Source organism: Protomyctophum bolini (assembly GCF_963924005.1).
Source record: "Protomyctophum bolini genome assembly, chromosome: 1".
NCBI classification, from domain to species: domain Eukaryota; kingdom Metazoa; phylum Chordata; class Actinopteri; order Myctophiformes; family Myctophidae; genus Protomyctophum; species Protomyctophum bolini.
In genome coordinates, this window is record NC_137862.1 from 53,454,779 (window position 1) to 53,479,252 (window position 24,474).

Here is a 24,474-nt window from a genome sequence, read left to right on the forward strand (position 1 = left end):
CGTCTACATTGCGGTTATGTTAATTATGCGTGCCATATGCACGAGACCGGTAAACTGCTCCTGATTCCAGAAAAAGCTGTAGTACACATGCCCGGCCTGTATAAAGGCCATGTGAATGCATAAATGTAGGAGATTATATTCGCTGAATCCTGAATGTCAGATAATGTTGATACATTGATTCCACCTGCTGCCTGCACAGCGCTAAACATTTTGCTTGATCTGCAGCTAGTTAACAAGATAAATTGCACATAGGCTATAGGCCTACAGCTACAGGCCTTTTATCGAGGAATAGGCCTAAACGATGGGTTTATGGGTCTATGGGTCTCTCAATGCAACGCCGGTTTGAAGTTACACAACCCTTTCCCCGCCGATTTTGGCTGCTTGCTTGCAAATAATATAATTAAAGCAAGTTGAAGCATCACCTTCAGAATGTTTAATTTCCACCATCAAATAATATAGCCTTTCTACAGGGGTAACTTTTTATATTTTTCCAAAAAGAATACAAACAGCCAATAGCATATAAGTTATCCCCCTCACTGGTGAAAATTCCGGGAGGAAAAACGGGCAAGCACCGGGGTGAGTTGTCCAGTATTCACCATAATTTATATCTGTTCTCCAAAAATAGCTCCTCTATACATGCTCATGCTCAAGAGATTTATAGACATTATGTGCAAATATAAAACAGCTGTGATACAAGTGGTTATAGTGAAATAAACCATTAACACTAGTTAGTTTGGAGGGGGCGAGCCGGCGAGGGGACTATGACATCACCGTTTCAGCAAATGAGGTGGCATTTAAGCTATAGAGAAAGTTGCGTCTCCAAACTTTCCCACTCTGGAAGGTGGTTTCAAAATTAGCCGTTTAAGTCCCCCATCCGTGTGGCAAAAAGGGCAGATCGGCTAAATACTTTCCCAGGTAACTTCAAAATACGTCCTCATCTGGATGGCCCCTTAAGCTAAAAGGTTTGGGAACCACTATAGTGAGTGAGTGGTCTAACAACGTGCTTTCCAGTGCAGAGTGCAGGCTCCATGTGATGTGACGGAGGGGGGATGTAATTTGAGAGGAGAGGAGAGGAGAAGAGAAGAGAGGGGTATTATTAGCAAAAACCAAGCGCGGCACTTGAGGAATCCAGAATCCAGATGCAAGCAAGCAGGACTTTTACTAGGCAGAGCGAACTGTGGGTGTCTTCTTCGCTATTAACAAAGTATTTTCCAAACCGATGCTGGATGGATGGATAGGCCATTGAAATCCGCAACAAATGAAATAAGAATAGCCTAAAAACAACACGTCCACCTCGTGACGTAGAAGGACTATTATCTCTTTCTTTTTTTTGCAGGAGGGGGATCTAAAGCCTGGGGATCTTCCTTTTTAGTAAGAGGAGGAAGGAACATCAGACAACAAAGCGTCCACGGATCGCAGCTCATTCCGGGGGTGCTTGGGAAATGTTTGTTTTTCCCACGTTGGATTGGGATTAAATAGTTGCCGTTTCGTTATTATTAGGGTTATTCGTTTTTTGTGAGAGTTTTGTGGGGAGTGTGAGAGTTTTGGGGGACCGGACAACAAACCAACACCACGATGGCTTTTGTTCACTTGAAACTACTTCTGTGCGCCGCTGCGTTCTGCGCGCCCCTGCTGCGCTGCTCCTCCGCGGCGTTCTTCATGGGACCGCTGTACCCGGAGATGTCCAACGGGACCTTCCACCACTACTTCGTGCCGGACGGAGACTACGAGGAGAACGACGACCCGGAGTCGTGCCAGATGCTCTTCAAGATGACCGACGAGAGGAAGTGCGGTCTGGACGAGGACCACGACTCGGTCATACGCGACGACTTCACCATCATCAAGCGGCAGATCGAGGACTCCGCCAGGTATATGGGATTGGGAGCAGTGGTGGAAAGTAACTGAGTACTTTTACTTAGGTACTGTACTTATAAGTTTAAAAAAAAGGTATTTGTAGCCTACTTTACTTGAGTATTTCCAATTTCCAGTACTTTTACTAAGTTCTACTCCACTACATCTCGGAGCCAAAAATGGGTACTTTTACACCACTACAATTATTTGAAAACTTTAGTTAATAGTTACTTTGGCGTTTTTCAGTTTGATTAGAAAACATACATTGACCACTTCAACCCTATACATTGATTTTGTGCATTGGTTTTTGTCTTGATCTAATTAAGGCTGGAACGATATGAGAATGCAATGATGGAAGAATTGCTGTCTACTCACTTTTTCCCCTTTAAGTAAAAGTATCAATAGCCAGAAGTACTCTGTTACAAGTAGCTATAGGCCTAGCCCTATCCTACAGGTTTTTTGGTATCGAAAATTGTGGAAAAGTATACCAAAGAAGCCTATATTGGCAATTATGCATCAACATAATGCTTAAAGTAGCCTACCTTAATGCAGAATGTCCCCATTTATTATTTATTAAATATTATTATTATTTAATATAATATTAATTAATATATTATTAAAATTATTATTATTATTATTTATTATTTATTATTTATTATTTATTAAATTGCCAAAGTAAGGTTCATGTGGTTAATGTATGTTTTGTAATAATATTAAAAATCTTCACGTAAAGTTTTCATATCATGTAGTGGAGGTACAATTGCCTATTTGCCTGTGAGATGTATAGGCTATGTGGAGTAGAAGTAAAAGCATTGAAAATTGGAAATGTTCAAGTGAAGTAAAAATGACTCAAAAATGTACTGAGTAAATGTAGGCTACTTAGTTACTTTCCACCACTGTACACATGTCACGATTATTAGGTAACAGGAATGCAGTGAGTGGGCACCTCGAGGTAAATTGGTTAATTGGTCCAAAAGGTTAAGAAGTAGGCTAAGTAATGTAATATAATATACATGATGATTATGGTCTAATATTTATTTATTTTATTTTGCACATCTTGGACCAAAAAGGCATTTTACATTGAGGCGCCCACTTGTCCTTAGTGCCCACTCTTCTTGTATCTGAATATTGCGATTAACGATATTATTATATGATTTTGTTAAATCACTTGAACCCCACAGTATCCATATTCTGGGGGATAGTGGTAACTGGTAATAACTTAAAGGGACACTTCACCCTTTTTGCAAAAACATATATGTTAATGACGTTTAGAAGCTTTAGAACACTTTCCTGGGGGTCTTTATGTATGTAATATGTGGTTTTAGATATTTTAGATTTTAGCAGTGAGCCCGGTGTCTCTGATGTCATGGACTGGGCTCACTTCCTTCCTGGACTACATGTTGTCTCAGTAAGACAGCTCTCCCCCTGTCCACAAGGAGGAGCAGTGCATCAAAGAATTGTGGGAATTGTAGTCCAGGAAGGTAGTGAGGCCAGTGTCCATGACATCAGAGACACTGTGCTCGCTGCTACAATCTAAAATATCTAAAACCACATATTACACACATAAAGACCCCCAGGAAAGTGTTCTAAAGCTTCTAAACGTCATTAACATATATTGTTTTGCAAAAAGGGTGAAGTGTCCCTTTAAGTGGTACTGAATTTGCAGCCCAGCAAAAGCTGATTCATCCTAGTAGTGTATGGTGGAGGACATACACTTTTTTATCACGATAAACAATTTTTGATTGATTTAATTCTTTATTGACGTATATAAAACACGTGCAAAATAGTCAAAAGGATGAACACAAAAAAAACACTCAAAGATGGTTTAATACACAACAAGTAATATAATTATAAAACTGATACTGTATATCTCTAACTGATGTTACAATTCGGGCATAGTCATGAATGTTTTGTGTGAAGATTAAATTGGCCTTTCCAGACCATGGACTTTTAGGAAGCCCCTTCCACATGACAGCTGCTGAGAATTAACCCTCAACAGCTGCTCAATTGGCATGGTACACAGTCTGTAGCGCTTCCTCCGGTATAACACCTGATAATAATAACGATTAACGATTACCTCTACCGCCCAGGGTGCTGGAGGGCATCGGCAAGAGCATCTCCTACGACCTGGACGGCGAGGACAGCTACGGGAAATACCTGCGACGAGAGACCACCCAGATCGGCGAGGCCTTCACCAACTCGGAGAAGTCCCTGCTGGAGCTGGAGGTGAAGTTCAAGCAGAGCCAGGAGAACGAGCTGAAGGAGGAGCACCGCATGAACGACGACTTCCTCAACATGGTGGTGCACACGCGCGACGTGCTCAAGGGCACGCTGGACACCTCCATGGGCCTCAAGGACAAGCACGAGCTGCTGTCGCTCATCATCCGCAGCCACGGCACCAGGCTGAGTCGACTGAAGAATGAATACATGAAGTTTTAAAGAGATAAAAAAGTAGCTATAATTCCAACACACTCTCACTATACCCGACATGCATTACTGTGAGTTCTTGGGACAAACGTGACCAAAACGTTTGAATGGAAGGGGGTATCCTTTGCCCGGGGTGCAGTTCCCGGGCATTTCCGCACTCCCAGGAATGCAGATTTTTGCAGTTCTCAAACCCAAGACGTAAAAGGGTCCACCAAAACTAACTGTCTGACTTGAGCCACACAAGAGGCACCGGAGAGCGAGTTGCGAAGTCCACTTCAGCCGACTCAGCACCGTTCGAGTTAATGTCACGATAGGGACAGTATCGTAACTCATATCCCCCTAGTCAACATACCCCCCCCCCTTCCGTCCCAAGAAGTCACCCGTTGGACGTCTTGGGAGTGAGAATGCGTTGATAATTCTAGCCTTGGATCAAGACGGTCATCATCAGTCATTAATGACAGTCTTGTATCAAGGCTATACTATAATTCCAGGCTTTGTTTGTTTTGCTCCCATGAAAAACGGGGGTCTGAGAAAATAATATGCAAGTTTATAATGTTATTTTTTTGAACATTCTTTTTTTATTAGATGTGTGTGTGTGTGTGTGTGTCCATCGCGGGGGCAGATTGAAGCTGAAAATAAATGGGTTTTCGTATCAGGGAAAAAGAAAATAGACTTTGCCGTTTACCACTTAAACCCCAGCATCCTTATTGTGGATGCTGCGTTGGCTGAAAATAGCTGATGGAAAAGCTCACAACGCGTCGCAAAACACAACACGTTGTGAGCTTGTCGGTCGGCTATTTTCAGTGAAAGCTTTCCCCACAATAGCAGGAAATTAGTATAGAGCCCTGAGGGACACCGGCCAAACACATAGGGTTTAAGTGGTTATTAATTTACATCTGATCACGTTCATTTGCAGTGGCCTGGTAGCTGATGTTGCCACTTGCCAGGATATGGCTTTCATACCATACCAGAAAGTGGCGTCTGGTGTATCAAAAATATCTAAAGCAGCAAGCTTGAAATGTGGTGCAAAACGGCACGTTTTTGGCTATTTCTGCTACTTTTGATGTTTTCAAATGTGAATCCTGAAAACAGTTTTGGACATATAAGGGCTCCATTTTGTTTTACTGTTTTGCAAAATAGTTTGAATTTTTGAATAGTTAAAATGGCCAGTCTACAAGCTCACAACGTGTCAATGTAGAGTGGCTATTTATTCAAAAACGTTTTTCAAAATAGTAAAAAAAAAAAAGGCAAAGAAGTTTAGGGATGAGGGTTTAGCAGTGACGAAAATGGAGCCCATAAGGTTTCTACCGAATAGATAGAAGGTATCAGAATCATTTTAAATGGGAAGTCGAGGGTCAAACCGAGGGTTTGTTACATGAAAAGGTGAATATTAACCTTGGCTTAGACTGGTGATTTGGGGTCTGGAGGGGTCTACGTTACGTATCCTACTGTGTCTGCTGGAAACCAAAAAAAAGAGAACCACTGTCTTAGACTACTTCAAAATGACGGTTTATTATAGATCACTGGTGTATAATAATATTAAACATATAGATCAGTGGTGAATTGCATGGTGCTATGTAACCAGTGGTGGTCAAATAACTCACCCCCAGTATACTTGAGTCATTTCATAGACACTCCTGAGAAATGTAGCGGAGTCTATTCTAAAGTAGGCCTACAATATTTTTTCCTATCTCATATATGTTCAAAACTGTTAGTTTTCAGCATTCAATAATAATAAAAAGTAGCAAAAGTAGCAGATCAAGCTCAAAAGCGTTGCTTCGTGACACATTTTGAGCTTGTGGGTCTGTTACTTTTGATGCTTTTGTGTGATGCTGTAGTACGATCAAGTAGGGCATTAATTCATGGAAAAACACAGAAACGTTACCCTGACACTCAGCCTGAATTTTCCTTTTGTTTCAAATGCGAGACTAGCGATTCAGGGGCTATGGAGCCAGGCTACAACAACGTAAAATATGGAGATAAGATGTTTGAGTACACAAACTGAGTGTACCTAACTAAGTACAGTACTGAAGTAAGTGTAGTTATGTTACTGTCCGTCCACCACTCCATGGATCTAGTCTGTTATATCATTCAAAAGGTGTTATCTAGACTATACAGTCTTTTCTGGCATGTCTACCAAATAAGAATGTTTTTTTAGGAACTCAAGGAATGTTTACAGAAGATTTTTTTTTTCTCCCTCAGTTTTGCAAGTGCTACGTCTAGGCCAGCTAACTTTGCACAATCCTTTGATGTTTTTATTTTCAATGTTAAAGATTGTGATGTTTAAATAAAAAAAGACTAATCACAGCTATCTCCAACCTGTGGGCCGGAGCCCACTGCCGGGCTGTGGGGGTGTTTGCGAGTGGGCCCCTATAAAGATGTAATGATAATATAACATTAATATGAATAATGTAATGTAAAAGAAAATGTCATGGTATTTTCGTATTCTTTAAAACCTTGAAGAAATTGTCCACGCTGGCAGATACAAAAGATACAAAGCTACACAGTGTTTTTGTAGCTTTGTATCTTCATAACAAGTTGAAACCAGCTGAACTTATTTGTAGCTTTGTAGCTACAAACATCAGATGTATATTATTTTTATGTCTTCATGTAGTTGCCAGTGTGAACGCAGCAAAATTGTGATACATATAAATACAGGAACTTACTTAACGTTTACTAACGTTACTTCCATTGATCCAAGCCGGGACAAATCGATTGATTGATCAAAAATACACATGATCTGGAAACGTACATGGCCCACCACTTAATGGGTGGGCTACTGACGCTTTCAAGATTTGCAAGTGGGCCCTGATGATGCAGACAAGGTTGGCAACGGCTGGGCTTAAATAAACGACTTATGGTGCTATTGTGCACACAGGCAATGTACGAAATCTAGGGGGCGATGTAAAGTGTATTATTGAAATAAATACTGTGAGTGTTGATATCTTTATTACAGAACACGTAAATATGTATTCATTGTTTAAAAATCATGTTTTCAAAAATAGAGCAAAGTACGTATCTTATTCTTGTTTATCTTTGCAAAGATACGGTTATATGGACAAGTTATACTTTGTCAGAGAAAGACTGCAGGCAGCATTACGTGGACTTAAAAAAGTCAAATGCTAAACTTTTTGTGACGCTCTTCAGAACAGATGGTCTTCTGTCTTGTCAAATAAAAGTGTTTGTGTTTGAACTGGAGTGTTCTTGTTCAACAGCGTGTTCTTTGTGGCGTGTAATTGTAAGCTGTGATGTCCGTTAACTTCAAAGCACGCAGCACCTGTTGCCATGTTTCAACATTTCAAAGTGTTTAACGACACCCTGAACTGTCGTCGTGTGTACACAGTAAGTGATGCCCGCAATGCACGCTGATATTTTTCATGAGAAACTGAGAAAAGCTGGTGTTGTAGGCTTTGTTTGTTTAGAACAGGTTAACAATACTTCAACAACAGCTAATATATATGTCATAAATCAGGTTTATTTACTTGTGTGGCAGTGTGTCAACGGGGTGTGAGCTTGTACATCAGCATGGTATAGTTCCTTGGAAAACAATGTTTGCATGTTGGAAAACATACCTTGGTGTTAACCGCCAATGTACAACGTTATAGTTGAGGAGCATAGGGATATTTTGCGCTAATTCGTCTAAAAGCGCCAAAATTTGCACAGATGTAGCCCAGGGCATGCTCTAATGATTTAGCTAGGGCGCCCAAGCCGGCGACCTTCGGGGTCGCCACAGCGTGAAAATCCATATGGCCACCGGCATTGACAACCTATGTATAAGGCAAAATGTTCAAAATGTCATTATGCTTAAAGTAGCATGTGATGTGTCAAACTAGGGGGTTTTCTTATTCTGAAACCCTTCCAAGCATTAGTTTTGGACGATCTGCTTGGGCTAAATTTGGCCAGGGCCACTAGAGTGGAGCTACCACAGTGTTGCCACTGCTGTTTTGCACATTAGAGGTACACAGTTAGGTCTGACAGTGTACACAAATATGGACCTGAAAGGGTCGATCGAGTTCTTGTTGCTATGTAGGCTATACAGAATATTAGCGTCATGACAATTTTGGAATTAATAATATTAGAACATTTTCAGAAAACTTTGTTCAGTATAGTATCGGCCTCAGTCCTAAATGGGTATTCTCTGTACATTATGTCTGTAATCCGCACGTAACTCGAGAACCGTTCGCCCCACCGACATTTTACACACGTGTTCCACACCACCACAGGGAGTAGAGTGCCCGGTGTCGAGTTGGTCAGAACTACCACAAAAGGCTCTGGTATCTGGCTCTGCCAGTGGACCTACAGTAATGAGCCTAAGGCCCAATCCCAATTTGCCTCCCTCAAGCCCTGAGCCCTGAACCCTCATTGACTTTAGTGACGTCAGCTGTAATAAGTGCTTGAGGGTGAGAGGCTGCAAGGGCTCCACATCGTTGTGAAAGAAATGGGACAGCTCTTTGAAGATGAATCCGCCATTCATGACACTTTGCATCACTTTATAAAAACTGTCCTTATTCACAGCCAGTGCCTACACATGCTTGGCAATTGGCATGTCTATCATGTCTATTGTGGTATTTAAGCTGATCGTTTTATTATTAGTTTCTTAAATACACTTTCCTGTGTGATATGGGTTGTAATATTCATATATAATAATATTCATTATAAATTGCATTTCCATATTATTTTACTTTGCTCATTAGTCATTTCTCATCATGTTTCCCTTATTATTGTTATTGCTATTAAATATATAGCCTATCCTTCCATTCCGTCTCCCTTTGAGAACACTGAGAAAGTACTATTGTCTTTGTTGACATTCTAACCACGATACATAACTAATTTGCATACTTAAATGATTGACGTTCGGAGGATCCCCCTCATTCCCCTGGTAACACTATGAACTGTGGGTAATTTATTTGCCAAAGTCAGCATCGATGCTGACTTTGGCAAAGCCCTCACTGACTTACCGACATCCCTCAAGCCCTCGCAGAATTCACATGAGCGCGCAGCTAAATCAGTGAGGCCTCATTGAGTCAGCAAGGGAGTGGATTGGAATTGGGCCTAAATCCCCTCACCTGTAGAATTCCCAGCCTCTGCCTCAGCCAATTGATTGCCGTGGCAACCCCACACCTGCCATTTGACTACTTAAACAGTCCACTTTTCACAGTCAGTTTGCAGTGCACTCTTCAGACAATACAGAGATCTCCATCATGGGCACAAAAGGGACACGGACAGACGGTTGTTATGACAACTGGTATTGCATACTAGGTTCCCAACTTGCATTGTTCCCAAGTAGACTGGTGGCCAACGGGCACAGGTCTAGTATAATATAATTCAATGACCCTTGGACTCACAAGGGTCACAAGGGTCTAAACGTGGTCCCTTCCTTTGTTCCCTCCTACACCACATCTATTTGGGTTAAAATAGCCGATCTACCAGCTCAAAATGGGTTGCTTGTAGATTGGCTATACTTTTTGCCGGATTCCCGGCCTATTATGACATGCCCAGCAAAGGCAATTAAGGGATGCTAGGGTTTAAGTGGTTAATGGTGGTGATGATGCTATAGGCTTTAAGTGGTTAATGGTGGTGTAGTACAGCAGATAACAGGCATATTTTGGGAGAATTGTTCACATGGTTGCGAACGCAGTGAGCACTTACTATGAGACCTAGCAGATCATTTCTGTCTGTCTGTCTGTCTGTCCGTGTGTCAGTGTGTCCGTGTGTCCGTGTGTCTGTCCCGCTATCCAAATATGGAGTGTGTTGCATCAGCAATCACTCAGCTCCATATATGGGCACAAAAGGGGCCAGGTCCACTCAGCTCCATATATGGGCACAAAAGGGGCCAGTGATTTGTTTGTTGTGGACCTGGCCCCTTTTGTGCCCATATATGGACACAATTTATTCTAATTGATATTGCAATTTACGATCTGCGTTCGCTTCCCGCGTTCGCGCGTCTTACTCGTGATATGTGAAATTTGGTACAAATCATCTTTGAAGGTCGACTTAAGAAACCGAGCCACTTGAAATTTCATTCTTTTTTTTCAGCATACCGGTTATACTTTTGTGAGGTTAATCACCAAGTAGCACTCCCATAGTATGTTTCTGAACATTTTCAAATGGAGTTAACATTTCATCTACACGTAAATGAAAACATTTCAAAAACACGCCATAAAGTGAGGCAGACTACGGACATATTTTGGGAGAGTCATTCAAATGGTGATACAAACGGGGAATTTTGTACGAATCAACTCTCTCTTTTTTTTTTTTGATCACTCTTCAATTTAGGAAAGTGACCTTCGAAAGCCTACTGTAGGCGAGCAGTGAGCTCAGAGAACAAGATGACACCAGTGTCCCCGCGACATGTTCTGAAGTTTATCACCCAGATTTGTCGTCTCTCTTGGGTGGAAACCAAACTATTACTTTTCAGGATTCAAATTCAAAATGGTCAAAAGAAGCAGATCTACAAGCTGTAAACGTATTGCTTCAAGTCACGTTTTGAGCTTGTATAGATACTTTGGATGCTTTTCTGTGACGCTGTAGCATGATCAAGGGCATTTATTACTTTATGGAGAAAAGAAAATACGTTTAAATGTGGATGTTTCTGCCCGATAGCAACAAGATACGTATACATTTTTCTTTATAGTTTGCTTCATTTGTTTATTTGGATTTGGACAGCACATAGTAATGGCTAATATCCACATCTCATATGATGTAATGTAAATGCACCGGATTTAGAAAAGGATGCTCATTTCCATCCGTATAGTCTTGTCTTCTCAACCCGTGGGTCGCGACCCAAAATTATTTTGGGAGGCCCCCCCCCAAAAAAAGAAAAAATAAATCTGAATGGCTGGAAAATGGACATAATACATGCATCCACCTTCCCTTAATCTGGTCTAAAATTTCAGTATTTATTTATGGTGTATTGTCTCTATTATTAAGGTTATTATTGTAGCAGTCAATTTATATTGGGGGTCGGGAGGGTGGGGGGCGGGGGTCCCGAGACATGGCCAAAGCATGTCCGGGGGTCCCCGGCCAAAAGACGTTGAGAACCCCCCGACATAAGACAATGTAGACAGGCGACAACAACAAGAGGCAGAGGTATAGATGCATGAGGGAAGACGTGAGTCATTTATGGAGATAAGCAAAAGGCCAGGGCAGGAACAGGCTGTGTTCTGGACATACGAACGGGTGATAAGGGCCAAAGATTGGGCCTTTTGTTTGGGCCTGCAGGATCTTTGATAAAGTGGAGCGCATATGGCGTCACAACATAGCATATCTCTACACACGCTGCTTACTGTACAACAGCTACTGGAATTAATCAGATATGATTCAGCACAGCTACTGCAGGGTGGAGGTCAAGCTGTGTCTGATAATAATTACAGTAATACTATTGAATATCGTCCATCAGATGGAAACCTCACATGTCCAAAAACTTTTACTTTCCAGGATTCAAATAAAAAAAACAACAAAAAGTATCTGACAAGCTCAAAATGTGTCACTTATTTGCGCCACGCTTCAAGCTTGTGGCTCATCTGCTGATACGTCCATGTGACGCTGCAATCTGATCAGTAAGCATTAATTGACAAAAAAACCCCCACAAAAGTTAGAATATGGAGATAAGAGATTTTTTCCTGACAGCAACGATATCTAGCACCTTTGTCCAAAAGTAAAAGACAAAGCTTTCAGCACCATCCATGAAGGTACTATGGGTCGCACACAGTGGCAAGAGTGAGTTTTTTCTCTTTTATTGTACCTTTACATCATGTCAATAGAGCCTTCATCAGTGCGGCATGAAGTGACGAGATGTGAGCTTACGGACACAAGCATGTAAAAGGAAAGGAAAGGTACTATGTTTACCCAGGGTAACTGGACTAAGCATCAGATACTTGTTTACAGCCAGGCCCTGCTTATTTCATAGAGCATTTCATGGTAGTGGTTCAATGCTTTGTCCAAGGGCACTTCAGCGGTGGTAATTTTTAACGTGTCGGACCGCTGATTCGAACTGGTGACCTTCCGGTATCAAGACCACTCCGCAATCCATTCGGCCACCGCTGCCATGTCTGTGTCGTGGCAAGACTGTCTATGGGCCCCATTTGATTTATTATTTACTTCGGAAAATGGTGCAGGAAAAGATCAAAAACAATTCTGTTGAGAAGGATTGTATTTGCTACAAAAGCAAAGGAGGGTATAGAACTGGACGAGTAAAGCTTGCTGAAAAATGTTTTCACCATTGAGAAAACCTTTCATACATTCAAAGTGTATCAATATATAATTATAACCACTAGTAAGACGCCTGAGGGCGAGAAGCGACCTCGCCCTAAAAGGGCACTGGCCATATATGGAGCGTGTCTTGAGTGTACAGGGTTTGATGAGGTCAGATCAACATTATGGAATGTCAGAACAGGTCGGCTCCGTATATGGAGATCTAAGGGTGGCAGCGGGGGAAGCTGTCTTGAATGTACAGGGTTTGATGAGGGCCCAGGTATGGCCGGGCCTTCATTTTCGGGCCTGTTGAGAACTCTAGTTTTCTAGCTGCCGGGCGCGGCTGCACTAATTGTTGTGATATACAACATGATATGTGTATGAGTGCCTATGCTGTGTACTTGTACGTGAATAACCTTTGGCGAGATACTGTCTGAGTGTCCCGTTATTTATTGTTCTCCCGGGCCCGTCCGATCGCCGCCGTTACCACAGGAATAATTCAGTTGGATTATCACACACCACCCCGCCTGCACACACACTACCGGTCAGCCAGAACCGGACCAGGGTCCTTACCAAGAGATTACAACAATTGGTTCCGAGAAGTGGGATACCAGCAAGAGGTGAGTCACTCCATGTTTTCTTTCTAAGAGAATAAGTGCACTCTCCTCTTGTCTGGTAATTTCCATGTTCATAGTTGTATGCAGGATTTATTTTTTAGTTAAATCCTGCCTGTGTCGTTCTCACAGATTTTGTATGCGTACTTTCGCTCCGCACAACAGCTGTGAGTTATTGCCTGTTGTTTTAATTAATCTGTTAGATGTTGTCTAACAGGGTACGTCTGTGAAAAGCACAGATCGCGTACTAAGCCTGTGGTGTGTTTCCCACAGCAAATTTATGGTTCCACTCTGATCATTTGTATTAAAAAGTCACTGTAGATAGAACATTTAGGTACCCAACCGAGGTATCAGTAGAGGGCTGGTGTGTGAAGAGATTGGCACTAATAACTTTGGGGCAGGCCCGTCTAGAGTTTAAATGGACAGGTATCAGTCAAAAGGGAGACATCGAAGAGGAAGGATGGATGGGGAATTTCAGAACAGGTTCTGACATTTATCCAATACTAATATTGTTGAAAATTCAGGGATCTCCATATATGGGCTTAATTGCGACAGTAGGTCACATTTACCATGATCCCTGAATTACTATCATCCCTGATGATGTCATAGTGATGTCACAAGACCTGGCCATAATATATGGGGGCTTTTCCCATGTATGGGGATTTTGAGTGACTGACGGACAAGAAAACAATTTCATAGTTAACTGTGACCTTCGGTCGCAATAACACTCCACAATCATAATTCCGTGTAAACCCTTGACCCTCAATCTCTATAATAACCATATAGGACACGCACACACTGCACCTCTGCACCTACATGTGCCTTTGCTCAGTGCCTTTTTGTACTGACCCAATTATTGAAATCCCAAATATGGAATAGACTTTCACCACACCACATTTAATGACTGTCTTAGGGCCGATTCATACTCCTATTTTACCGCTGTCTCGGCGCTGTAGTGCCGAAATGATTTCGGCTCGTCAGAAATTTTCAGTAGCACCGAAGAGACGACTTTAGGACGGTACCCGCCCACCCGAACCTCAAATTGTAGGCTCTACAGCGCCGAACCGACTTTTATTCGGCTCTAAAATAGGAGTATGAATCGGCCCTTAGCCACCTGGTGGTTTTGAGGTTTTCCTTTAACCCTGGCATCCAACATTTTGAGCATGTCATTATAGGATGAGTAAATTGACTTTCTTCTTTTTTTCAATAACTACAAATTTTAAATGTGCAGCACATTAATTGGCATAAACACTATATGGCACGTTATGAGTTTATTATGTATTTCAGATAAAACAAATTGATTACTTTATATTTTCTATAATGTCTGTGGAAAAAATGAAATATTGATGAAAATGTGCAATTCAAGATATTTTAACAAAATTGTACAATGCAACGTGACAGCACAGTATACAATTTAAAAATAGACTCTAACTTGAAATGATTTAAACTGAACATTATGTCTATAGAGACAATAATTTCAAGTTAGAGTCTATATAGGGCTATTCTTTTGGAGCCAAAGCATTAGGGACTGGGAGAGCGTAAAAAAGAAAGAAAAAGGTAAACGATCACCCACTCTTTTTTTACACCTGTGAAACAGTAAAATTGATCAGTCTGATCAGTCTAGTTTTAGCACATGGTCGTGGAGGACACATGCATTACCCCACGCACCTGTGTCTAGTTTACCTCATTGATTATGTGAAGTACAAAAGTAGCCCATTTCATTAACAGCTCTCACTCTCAGCCACTGGACATGGCAAGGAAATGTTCCATACCGTGGACGTGATACAGGTCTTTAGTTCTCAAAGTGTGGTCCGGGGACCCCTGGGGTCCTTTGGGGGGGTTCCAGGGGGTCCCCAGCTAAATGTGTTACCATGGCTATATAAAAGATGTTCAAAAATAGCAGACATACTAAGTGTACGGACATGTTGACGACCCCTGATAAGAATTGTCAATGAGACAAAAATACAAGACATAAAGCAGTTCCCTACAGTGGAAATTGTGTTATAAATAAACACATATTGACTGTGTAATAATGTGCATAACAGAAACCCACCCACACTAAACTCAACGCTTGGCAGGTTGGCAATTCACCTGCTTCTGATTGTGTCCAAGGCAAGCATCCATGCAAGCAATGCACAACAAGTCCACATACAACCGTTCAAGAAATGTGAACAGATTGAATAAAAGTAGATGTATTCGTCACTTCGTGTTCCTACAAAAGTAGGGCATGTTGAAATGAATGAAATGATGATGTGGCAGATTCCACTTTAGACTGTGTCCCCCACCCACATACAGCCATAAGCCGCATAGAGCCAAAACAACACTGAATAGGCTACACACATTGAAAGCATGTGACATGCCCGTTTGCCATTTAGGAAACGTGGGGCAGCATGTGTTCTCACTGAGCTGCGGCGCAGCTATAGCAGCCTAAAATAAACATATGTTGAGTTCATCAGATCCGAGTGAATTAAAAAACGCTATACGAATTAATTTGTTACAATATGTTTTCAGCGCCGCGTCTAGACGGTTCTCATCCGGTCACGTGGTAATTAAACATGTTGAAGTCATCCGATCCAACATCAAAGGAAGTGTATCAAAGTTCATCCACGCCGGTCGGTGTATGGTTATGTCATCACACACATGCCGGGACCTTTCACCTACTTTGTGACAGTGTTATTATCCAGCGCAGCCGGTTGAGAGAGAGAGAGAGAGAGAGAGAGAGAGAGAGAGAGAGAGAGAGAGAGAGAGAGAGCGTGTGTGTGCGCGCGCGCGTGTGTGCGTGTGTGTGTGTGTGTGTGTGTGTGTGTTTGTGTGTGCGAGCGACATACATTACACACTGTTGACGTGCGGAAGGAAGACCATCACAGGGAGGTAATTGGACTTACATGTTCTCTGTTTTGTGTTTTGATCGGCACGAAAATAACTGCATTGGCTTTAATATATATGGTAATGTAGCCTACTTGTCAACATGAGGTTGTTGGGAAAGAAGAGAGGTCTAGTTTGGTAGTTTATAGCGAGGAAAGGCACACATGTGATGTGACAACATGCAAGAGACAGCATAGCCGGCTTATTGCCATAGTTACTCAAATAAACAACAAATAGTGCACCGGCGTTGTTTCTGACGTGAATTGTTTCATTTGTAACGTGAATCTGCGCGCGTTTTGTTCTGGTTTACCGGTATCTGGAGTAACAACAATGACACATTGAATGGATATAAGCTAATATAAGCTATGTCCACTCTCACTAGCTGTTTCCTTATGTGACCCAGATAACGTAACTGGCCTTTTGATCGATTGACTGTTTGAACTTTAATGGTCAGGAATGTAGCACGTGCTCGACATTAAAGCTGAAAGGATTAACACATAATAAATGTCCTGTTTCCAATGATGTAGTCAATTCAGCATATAACATTAACATAATAATAGGCATGTCATCACCACAATACAAACACATAGGCCTATATGTCCCCATGGGGAAGTATAAATTGGCTATGAACTTAAGTTCAGATAACCATTGTTTATGATTAAAACCCTGGCTACATGCAAAGAAAATGGCTTTAATCTGCAGTATATAATTGAGCATAATTACTGGCATGCTGTTGCTACAGATTCAGAAGCCCCATTCATTATAGTAGCCTATACCCTACAATTTAAAGTTACTAGACTGGTGCCTGCAGTCCGTAATGTATCCGTGTCAGAGTATAACCGGTCCACCCATCTGTCCTTTTTATGCCCATATATGGAGATATGATATGGAGATATGGAGATAGCATCTTATGTAGACTTAGATAGCATTCTATGTAGACATAATAGCACTATATACTGCATAGTTTCATTATATTCCACTGTTATGTTCTTAGCTTACGCATGATTCACGATAACTACTTTTTTATGTATATGGTGTATTGCCATGTTTTTTTTCTTGCCTAATGTAAATCCCTCCGGTTTAAGAGTGTCTGCCTGAATTGTAAATTGTGTCAGTCATGCCCAAATTATGGAGTGTTAAGGTCCCCACACATCGAGCGCTTGTTTCGGATTTCTAGCGGCGTTTCTCCATCAGTTTTCTGAAAAACGCGCCCAGTGTGCAACCACAACAAGCCAGCTCCATATACAGTATTGAGTATTGACCCTGGGCAAGGGCCCTGTCCAGAGCCCGGGCAGAGGCCTTTTGTGGCAACCATGGGTCCGACAGCCTCGACACCGGGCACTATACCTGTGGGTGTGTGGAACGCGTGTGTCGAATTTGAAGGCGAACGATTCTCGAGTTAGCCGTACACACGTACGTACAGACGTAGAGAGGCATGGTGCATTCATAGATAGATAAGATTAGATTAGATTAATAGATTTAGTCAGGAATCTGTTTTATTATTCATCCAAACGGCTGAGGAAGCTATATGTTGATGTATTAAGTCACCTCAGCCGCTATACATGCATTGGAATGAATATATTTGATGATGTTGACATTGTAACATTATTTGCTGTACACAGAATTGTCAGTTAAAAGGGTACAAAAGGGTACATACAGTGCATAATTAACTAGTAGTAAGCACACACATGGGGTTGAATGGCCGCCATAAAAGGGCACCTGTCTGCAATGTACAACTGGACCTAGTCTTCTAGCTTGACAGACGGCGTCAAACTAGAAGACTGTTTTCTGTAAACATGGTTTTGTCGCGCCTATAGTGGTCACGATTTATTTTTCCGTATCTTATTGCATGTCTTTAACTGTCTCCATGCCACATGACGACCTTATGACGCCTCCCCCTTATATGTCTTGATGAATTGCATACGTAGGACCACCACAATGGAAACAGACATCACATCTTGAATCCAACAAGTGAAAGATTTCCATAATTGGTTATGACGTTTATGTAATTCTATATATTTTGTCATTTTTCTTTCTTTCTTTCTTTCTGCTCTACTTTCATATTCATGGAGAGACAGTCTTTGACACCGCTGAAGCTATATACAGGAAACACTCCAGATAAGACGGGGACAGAGATGGCGAGTGCGTTGTTGACGAGACGCGTCCTGCCAGCCGTGCTGCAGCGGAGCAGGTCTGTGATGACCAGCCGGGCTCTGAAGACCCTGTGCAGACCACCGTCGTCCCCCTGGGCACCGGTCAGTGTTGTTTTCGTCGACTAAAACTAAGACGAAGAATGTTCGTCGACTACCTTTTTTTATATATATTTTTTATCCCACGATTTTGGCCGGTGGCCGAACGGTTTGCGGAGCGGTCTTGATATCGGAAGGTCGCTAGTTCGTATCCCCGGACGGGATATGGTAAAATTACCACCGCTGAAGTGCCCTTGGACAAGGCATTGAACCCCTACCATGAAATGTTCTATGAGCAGGGCCTCATGGCTGTAAACAAGTTATTGAGCTTAGTCCAGTTACCCTGGGTAAACATAGTACCTTTCCTTTCTTTCCTTACACTGACCCTTAGGCACCGACTGGTCCCGCACCACAACCCTCCTGTCTGACGCCATGTTGTGTCCAGTTTCGTCGTGGGCAGCAGACGCAGGCGGCCGCCCCCCTCCCGTCCACCACCGGAGGAGGAGGGACCGTGAGACAGGCCCGTATCCTGGACGACGAGAGGCTGCTGGAGGTGGAGTGGGAGGACGACGGCGGGCAGACGAGCCTCTACCCGTTCACCTGGCTCCGGGACAACTGCCCGTGTCCACAGTGCACCCTGCACTCGGCCCAGGCCCGCAGTCTGCCCCTGTCGCAGCTGGACGTGCACACGGGGATGGACGCCGTCCGGGTCGCCGACAACAAGGTGGGTTCACAGGTCCCTTTTGTTGTCTTTTGGGCAGCGGTGGCCGAACGGTTTGCGGAGCGCTCTTGATATCGGAAAGGTCGCTCTAGTTCGTATCCCCGGACCGGCACGTTAAAATTACCACCGCTGAAGTGCCCTTGGACAAGGCATTGAACCTCTACCATGAAATGTTCTATGAGCAGGGCCTGGCTGTAAACAAGTTCTTGAGCTTAGTCCAGTTACCCTGGGTAAACATAGTACCTTTCCTTTACTTTCCACCAGACCGAGGGCATGGGGAGACGTATGTTTTGCACCGTCACCTTGATTAAGCAGCCAAACTCTGCAGATGCCAGAGCTGAACCTCTGGCTCAAATTGTTCACCAGGAGGCAGATTTTTTGCTAAACTTTTTTTTTTGACAGTACACCTACAGATTTTGTCCAAACATCACGCAAATTGGTACACATGCAGTCTCTATAGCCATTAAACAAAAAGGATGTTTCAGATTTTTCATACCTCATCCTGATTTGCTTTAAGATTGACTTCCAAAGTTCGCAGTATAGTGCTCCGTTTTGAACAAAATGTCGGTTCATAGGATCACTATATATAGTCATGCGATCAAGACGGGGGCCTGTTTGATTTCTGTGTTATAGAAGACTCACTCAAAACACAAATATCTAAATATTGAATCAAGCAATTAAGGTTAAATTCGCCTTAAGCAGGTGTATTTGTATTGTCATACAATGAATGAATGAATGAGTTTATTTCGAACATTATTTGAAATCAAACACTGAAACAAAAAGAAAATACTCCAACAATGTCCGAAAAGGAGTAGGGTGAAGTATTAAACTTATTAAGCCCCTACCCCCTTTTGCTTTTTCCCATATAACTTAAAAGTATATATACGTAACATGTGTACACACATACATTTACAACAACCCAGTTTATCGTTTGCTTAAAGGAAGACATGAAAATAGAGCAAATAAATAACCACCGTAATAACGACATTACGGTAGTGTGACAAAAGCTTATCTACACACTACCGTAATGTCTCAAGGATGGGTTCCCAAATTGGATCTAAAGTGATGTGACACAGCTGTGTAGAATAGAACTCGTCTGACTCTATGGCTATTATGTCTTATCACGTTCACCTGTGTGTGATTAAAGCCTCCGACAAGACAAACGTGCTTCCACTGCATGAAACGGGGTGGGAATTTTCCAATTTATTATTCTTTTTTTTTTATTGACCTCGATTTATTCAGGTAAGAGGACACCCTTGAGTACAACATAATCACAACAATAATATATAATAAATGAAGTGCAATTATACGAACGGCATTAAAAACATCACAATGCAGATAAATAAGGGCTTATATGAAAAACAATGTGAGTCCTGGAGTGTGTCTTCCATTTGCCCGGGGGGCATAAAAGATGAAAGCGCAGCCTTTCCTTGTTCATTGTTCATTCGCGGAACGATAAAACAATTAAAGAAAGATTGACTTAAAAAAAAAAGCCCCTATAGCTAGCAGTGTAGTATAGATGCTATTAAAATGATCAATATGGCTTTGGTCGTCAAGTCTCTCCAGATGCATCAATAAACATGCACTCAATGGCTGAGTGAGTGGAGCCACTGAATCTCATGTAGACATAAAAACCTGCGTGTCTCACAAGCACTCTGTAAACGTCTGAGGTGTGGGGAACTGGGAATTGACAATTCTCATTACGCCCAGTAAAAAAAATAAATATGTGTTGCCATGTCTGGTTATTATTAATAAGTGACTTTGGACTTGTTTTTGTAAAGCAGCTTGCAAAAATTGCCACTGTTTATTCAATACCTTTTTTGAAAACAGCAGATCTACAACCTAATAACATGTTGCATTGCAGCGCGTTTACGTTATGAGCTCGTAAATAGTCTATACTTTCAAATGTCCGAAGCATATAATAATAATAATAATAATAATAATCCTAACCTCACAGAAACTATTGGTATCTCTAACCTTAACCCTAACCCTAACCATAAACATACAAACAACAACATGGCTACAATAACCCCTAACCCAAACTATGTCTAAACCTAACCTGATAACAACGTCCACAAAACACAGGGAAGAGAGAGAGAGTCCACTGTTTTCATAGAACCTGGTTTGCTTATTAGTCTGGCAAGAATCTGGCAACACTGCCGGTAGAGTGTGAGGTGAGCCCTCAGTCAGACCTGCAGGGATCTGGGCTGCCAGGTTGGATGTTAATCCCCCTGGCGAGTGATGACAGAGAGACACTTTGTGACATGGAAAAACATACCCTGCTGACTGTAGGAACAATCCTCCAAACACCAGTTCTGCTTGCTTTTCTTATGCAACAAGAACCTTTCTCCTACACCAGTTGTCTGGGAATGTTTGATGTTGATTCACAGCATTCAAATATGACATTATCGTTGATGTTGGTGTTGGCATCATGTTATGCTTTAGCTATTGAAAAATAGCAGATCTACAAGCTACGAGCTTGTAGGTCTTCTATTTTTGAAAAATCGAAGAACGACTGACTTTTAGAATCTGATCTCAGGTCAGAATGGGTTAATCAGACCAGTGTGTGTCCAGTGGAAACCTCGTATGAATCTGATCTCAGGTCAGAATGGGTTAACAATAATACAAGCTCGAAACCATAGACTCGGAACGTGGAGCAAAGCTACTTGTTTAAAAAAAAACAGTTTTGGACATGTGAGGTTTGTTTTCCAACCAACGATATGTAATACAAATTTAATTTTATGTTAAATGTCATAACCACCACTAATGATATTTCGTTTAGAAACTTTCTTAACAATGTTTTTCTTTCTTCTCACCCAATGGCCTGAGAATAGGTGATCACGTTTGAATATTTGAGTATTTTCTTTTAACGTACAGTAAATTTGTCGGGGAGATCCCCTGTTTAAAGGCCCCGTGACAGGAAGATTTTGGTTGCTGGACACATCACATGTTTTTAATCGTTTATAACGGGAGCGCCGCGTTTTTTGGAATCTCCAGCAGCCTGGCATTGCATTGGGCAAAGTACTACAGTATTTACAGTATCTTGCACCACTGCATGCTGCATGCGAGGCACTTTTCCCTGGGCCGAAAGCTCAAATGTTTCTCAACTCGGCTGGCACCTGGAAGCGCTTTTAGTGGACATGGGGCTTTACTGAACAAACGGTTATAGCAACGATTACAATATAGAGATATTTAACAGTTTAATTCGTCTTTATATTTAGGCTAATGCCTGGTTATACGCATGGTCGGCATATCCTAGCTGGCTGAGCACAGGGGTACATACTGTACAGTACTGTACGTTGGATAGACATGCTCCCGACATGCGTGCGCGGCCGGTTTACAACTCACCCGTGGCTTCCTGTGAGGTTATAAGGTTTAGGGCTTTTGGGTTATGGGTATGGGGTGTCGGAACTAATGTCGGACTGTTGTTCGTACGACGCAGTGTTGTCATATAGTCTCTTGAATAGTTTTCATTTTAGTCACCAGGTGACATTTTAGCCACCTGGGAATGCTTTAGTGTTACAGTAGTCTAGTTTTAGTCGACTAAATCTACAGTTGACTTAGTATACTAAAATGTATGTTGGCGGGGCATGATGCCGTCGTAATGGCTGTTTTTATATGAAAATAGCCGATTTACAAGCTATTTAGCTATCGGCTATCGGCTATTTTCAGCATGCAACCAATTGTAAAATGACTCATACTGGATGTCTTGTCCACTAGTCCCTTCCTAACATTTTTGTTTAGCTTTTATTTGTTGACAAAATCAACAGTATATTTAGTCATATAGTTTTAGTAAATCATGGCTTATTTTTTATTTTGTTTTCATGTAGTTTTTGTCAGTAGAAAAAGGTAGTCGACGCAAAAAAAAATCGTCACGCGAAAACAACGACGGTACGTCGGAAACCAAAACACATGCACCCGTTGTCAGTCACATGATGTGACCATGTGACCTTGTCCTTCACCCAGGTGTCCATCACGTGGCCCGACGGGCACAGCAGTGAGTTTGACCCAGAATGGCTGAGGAAACGCTGCTTCTCCTCGGCCGCCAGGCAAGCCGCGCAAGAAGAGCTGTTCGTCAACGGTAAGACCAGGGACGTGCACGCATAGACATCAAAGGGGGCTTCTGCGGCCCCTGCCCTTTTGCCCGTCTGTAAAACAACTGCCCTCTCCAGACCATGAATGCAGCATTTGCTACATAGTGGAAAGAAATGCAAAATGCCCTCCTCTCCTTTCCATGCCATACCGGAAGGCAGCATTCAGGAGAACTTTTTTTTTTTTTTACTCCGAAGTCTCCCGAACTAATTTGTTTCGAAAATCCCTGCCCAATGAGCATGTGTGCTCAGCTGCTACCCAGGGTAAAAAAAATATATATATAAAAAAGAAAATAGAGCCAGACCGATATGATGATATGGGATATGTTATATTCATTTGTTCCTATCATACGATAGCGATATGTCAGTTTGAATGTGGTTAATAATATCAAAATGCTTCAAATTGTCGTCATATTGTAGTCCAAACATCTGCAATTGGTTGTGTCTAGAACGTCCTAAAATTGGGATCGGGCACTGGGCCCAAAGATCTGGCCTCAGTCGTGGCAGGAATCTTCATGTATACTTCTACTACGTCTGTATACTCCCTTTTCATGTGTGTGGACAGATCATAGACTGTAAAAAATATGGACAAAGCGTTCCCCGGGTCTAACATGAATGTAAAATGAAGCCTGAAATCCCTTGCACTGTAAGTCGCCATCTTTCAAGATCCGTTTGAGCACAGTTTGGCCATTGGCTGGCCCAGACAACGAGGCGGGACTTCCCCCCTTCTTCTTCATTGGTTTTTATTTTGACTCGAGTGAGTGGGGGATCCCGTTCATGAACTGTAACGGTGGCCACGCCCCTCAGAACATGCGCAACTTTATGGTCATTCTTTTTTATAAATGGGGCCATCATTTTCCAAAAAGAATATTATGACATTAGAAATGAGACTTTAAACTAGTGACTGGAAGCGAAAAGTATTCATGACCATGTTTATTAAGGTAATACAATCTAGGTGAAGTTGGGCCCAAATACATGGACTTCTATGGGGCTATGGGTTTTTTTGAGCCCAATGATAGCGCCACAACAGGCCATTATATGAACTTTCATTTCCTTAGTGGCTTCACAAAAAATATGTCTGACTGCCCCCCCTGGGACAGATAGATACCTTACATAAAAAGGCAGGTTATCACGAAACCGGCCCCCAAAACGGGTCACATTCCACAGTGTTGTTTGTGTACTAAAAGCATGGCGACCTTCGTATGGGGTTTCTGGACGGGTCATTTGATGTGAATGAGCCGTCAAATAAGGAGGAGGCGAGATGCCTCTGCACGTCATAATGCCGGGGATGCAGATGTTTGGCGGCGAGTAGAATGAGCCACATTCCTGTCTGTTTATTGGACACTGAGGGAATGATTGTTGCACATGTTGAGTCTCAACAGTCAGTTCTGTGTGTAAGTCATAATAGGCAAACATTCAGTGAACATAGAAAGAAAGTTTGGCGAAAAGCGGAAGAGTGTTTGGAGAAAACTGAAGAACGTTTTGACCTAAAAACGGAAATATATTTTGCCGAAAATAGATGA

General features: G+C 42.1%; 2 protein-coding genes across 3 annotated transcripts in view; both read left to right on the forward strand.

Annotated features, from left to right (window-relative positions):
- The first annotated feature begins 953 nt into the window (after nucleotides 1-953).
- Nucleotides 954-7,476, forward strand: LOC308315622 (fin bud initiation factor-like). The gene is made up of 2 exons (XM_080763691.1): nucleotides 954-1,868; nucleotides 3,942-7,476. Exons 1-2 carry the CDS (start codon nucleotides 1,576-1,578, stop codon nucleotides 4,288-4,290), a joined length of 642 nt encoding a protein of 213 aa, XP_080619817.1. The 5' UTR covers nucleotides 954-1,575; the 3' UTR covers nucleotides 4,291-7,476.
- An 8,360-nt stretch (nucleotides 7,477-15,836) lies between these two features.
- Nucleotides 15,837-24,474, forward strand: part of bbox1 (butyrobetaine (gamma), 2-oxoglutarate dioxygenase (gamma-butyrobetaine hydroxylase) 1) — a 44,741-nt gene continuing 36,103 nt past the window's right edge. Inside the window, exons 1-4 of one of the 2 annotated variants that reach the window (XM_080763637.1) lie at nucleotides 15,837-15,956; nucleotides 18,023-18,205; nucleotides 18,531-18,863; nucleotides 22,827-22,941. In XM_080763637.1, coding sequence (XP_080619763.1) covers nucleotides 18,086-18,205; nucleotides 18,531-18,863; nucleotides 22,827-22,941 — 568 coding nt within the window. In that variant the 5' untranslated portion in view covers nucleotides 15,837-15,956; nucleotides 18,023-18,085. The remainder of the gene's footprint in view (nucleotides 15,957-18,022; nucleotides 18,206-18,530; nucleotides 18,864-22,826; nucleotides 22,942-24,474) is intronic. The other variant, XM_080763636.1, reaches the window with a different exon arrangement.

Excerpts from the sequence above, each read along its gene's own strand:
- LOC308315622 (XM_080763691.1), top strand. The coding sequence starts at position 1,576 with ATGGCTTTTGTTCACTTGAAACTACTTCTGTGCGCCGCTGCGTTCTGC. Across the intron at positions 1,869-3,941 it reads CAGATCGAGGACTCCGCCAG|GGTGCTGGAGGGCATCGGCA; the intron begins GTATATGGGATT and ends TCTACCGCCCAG.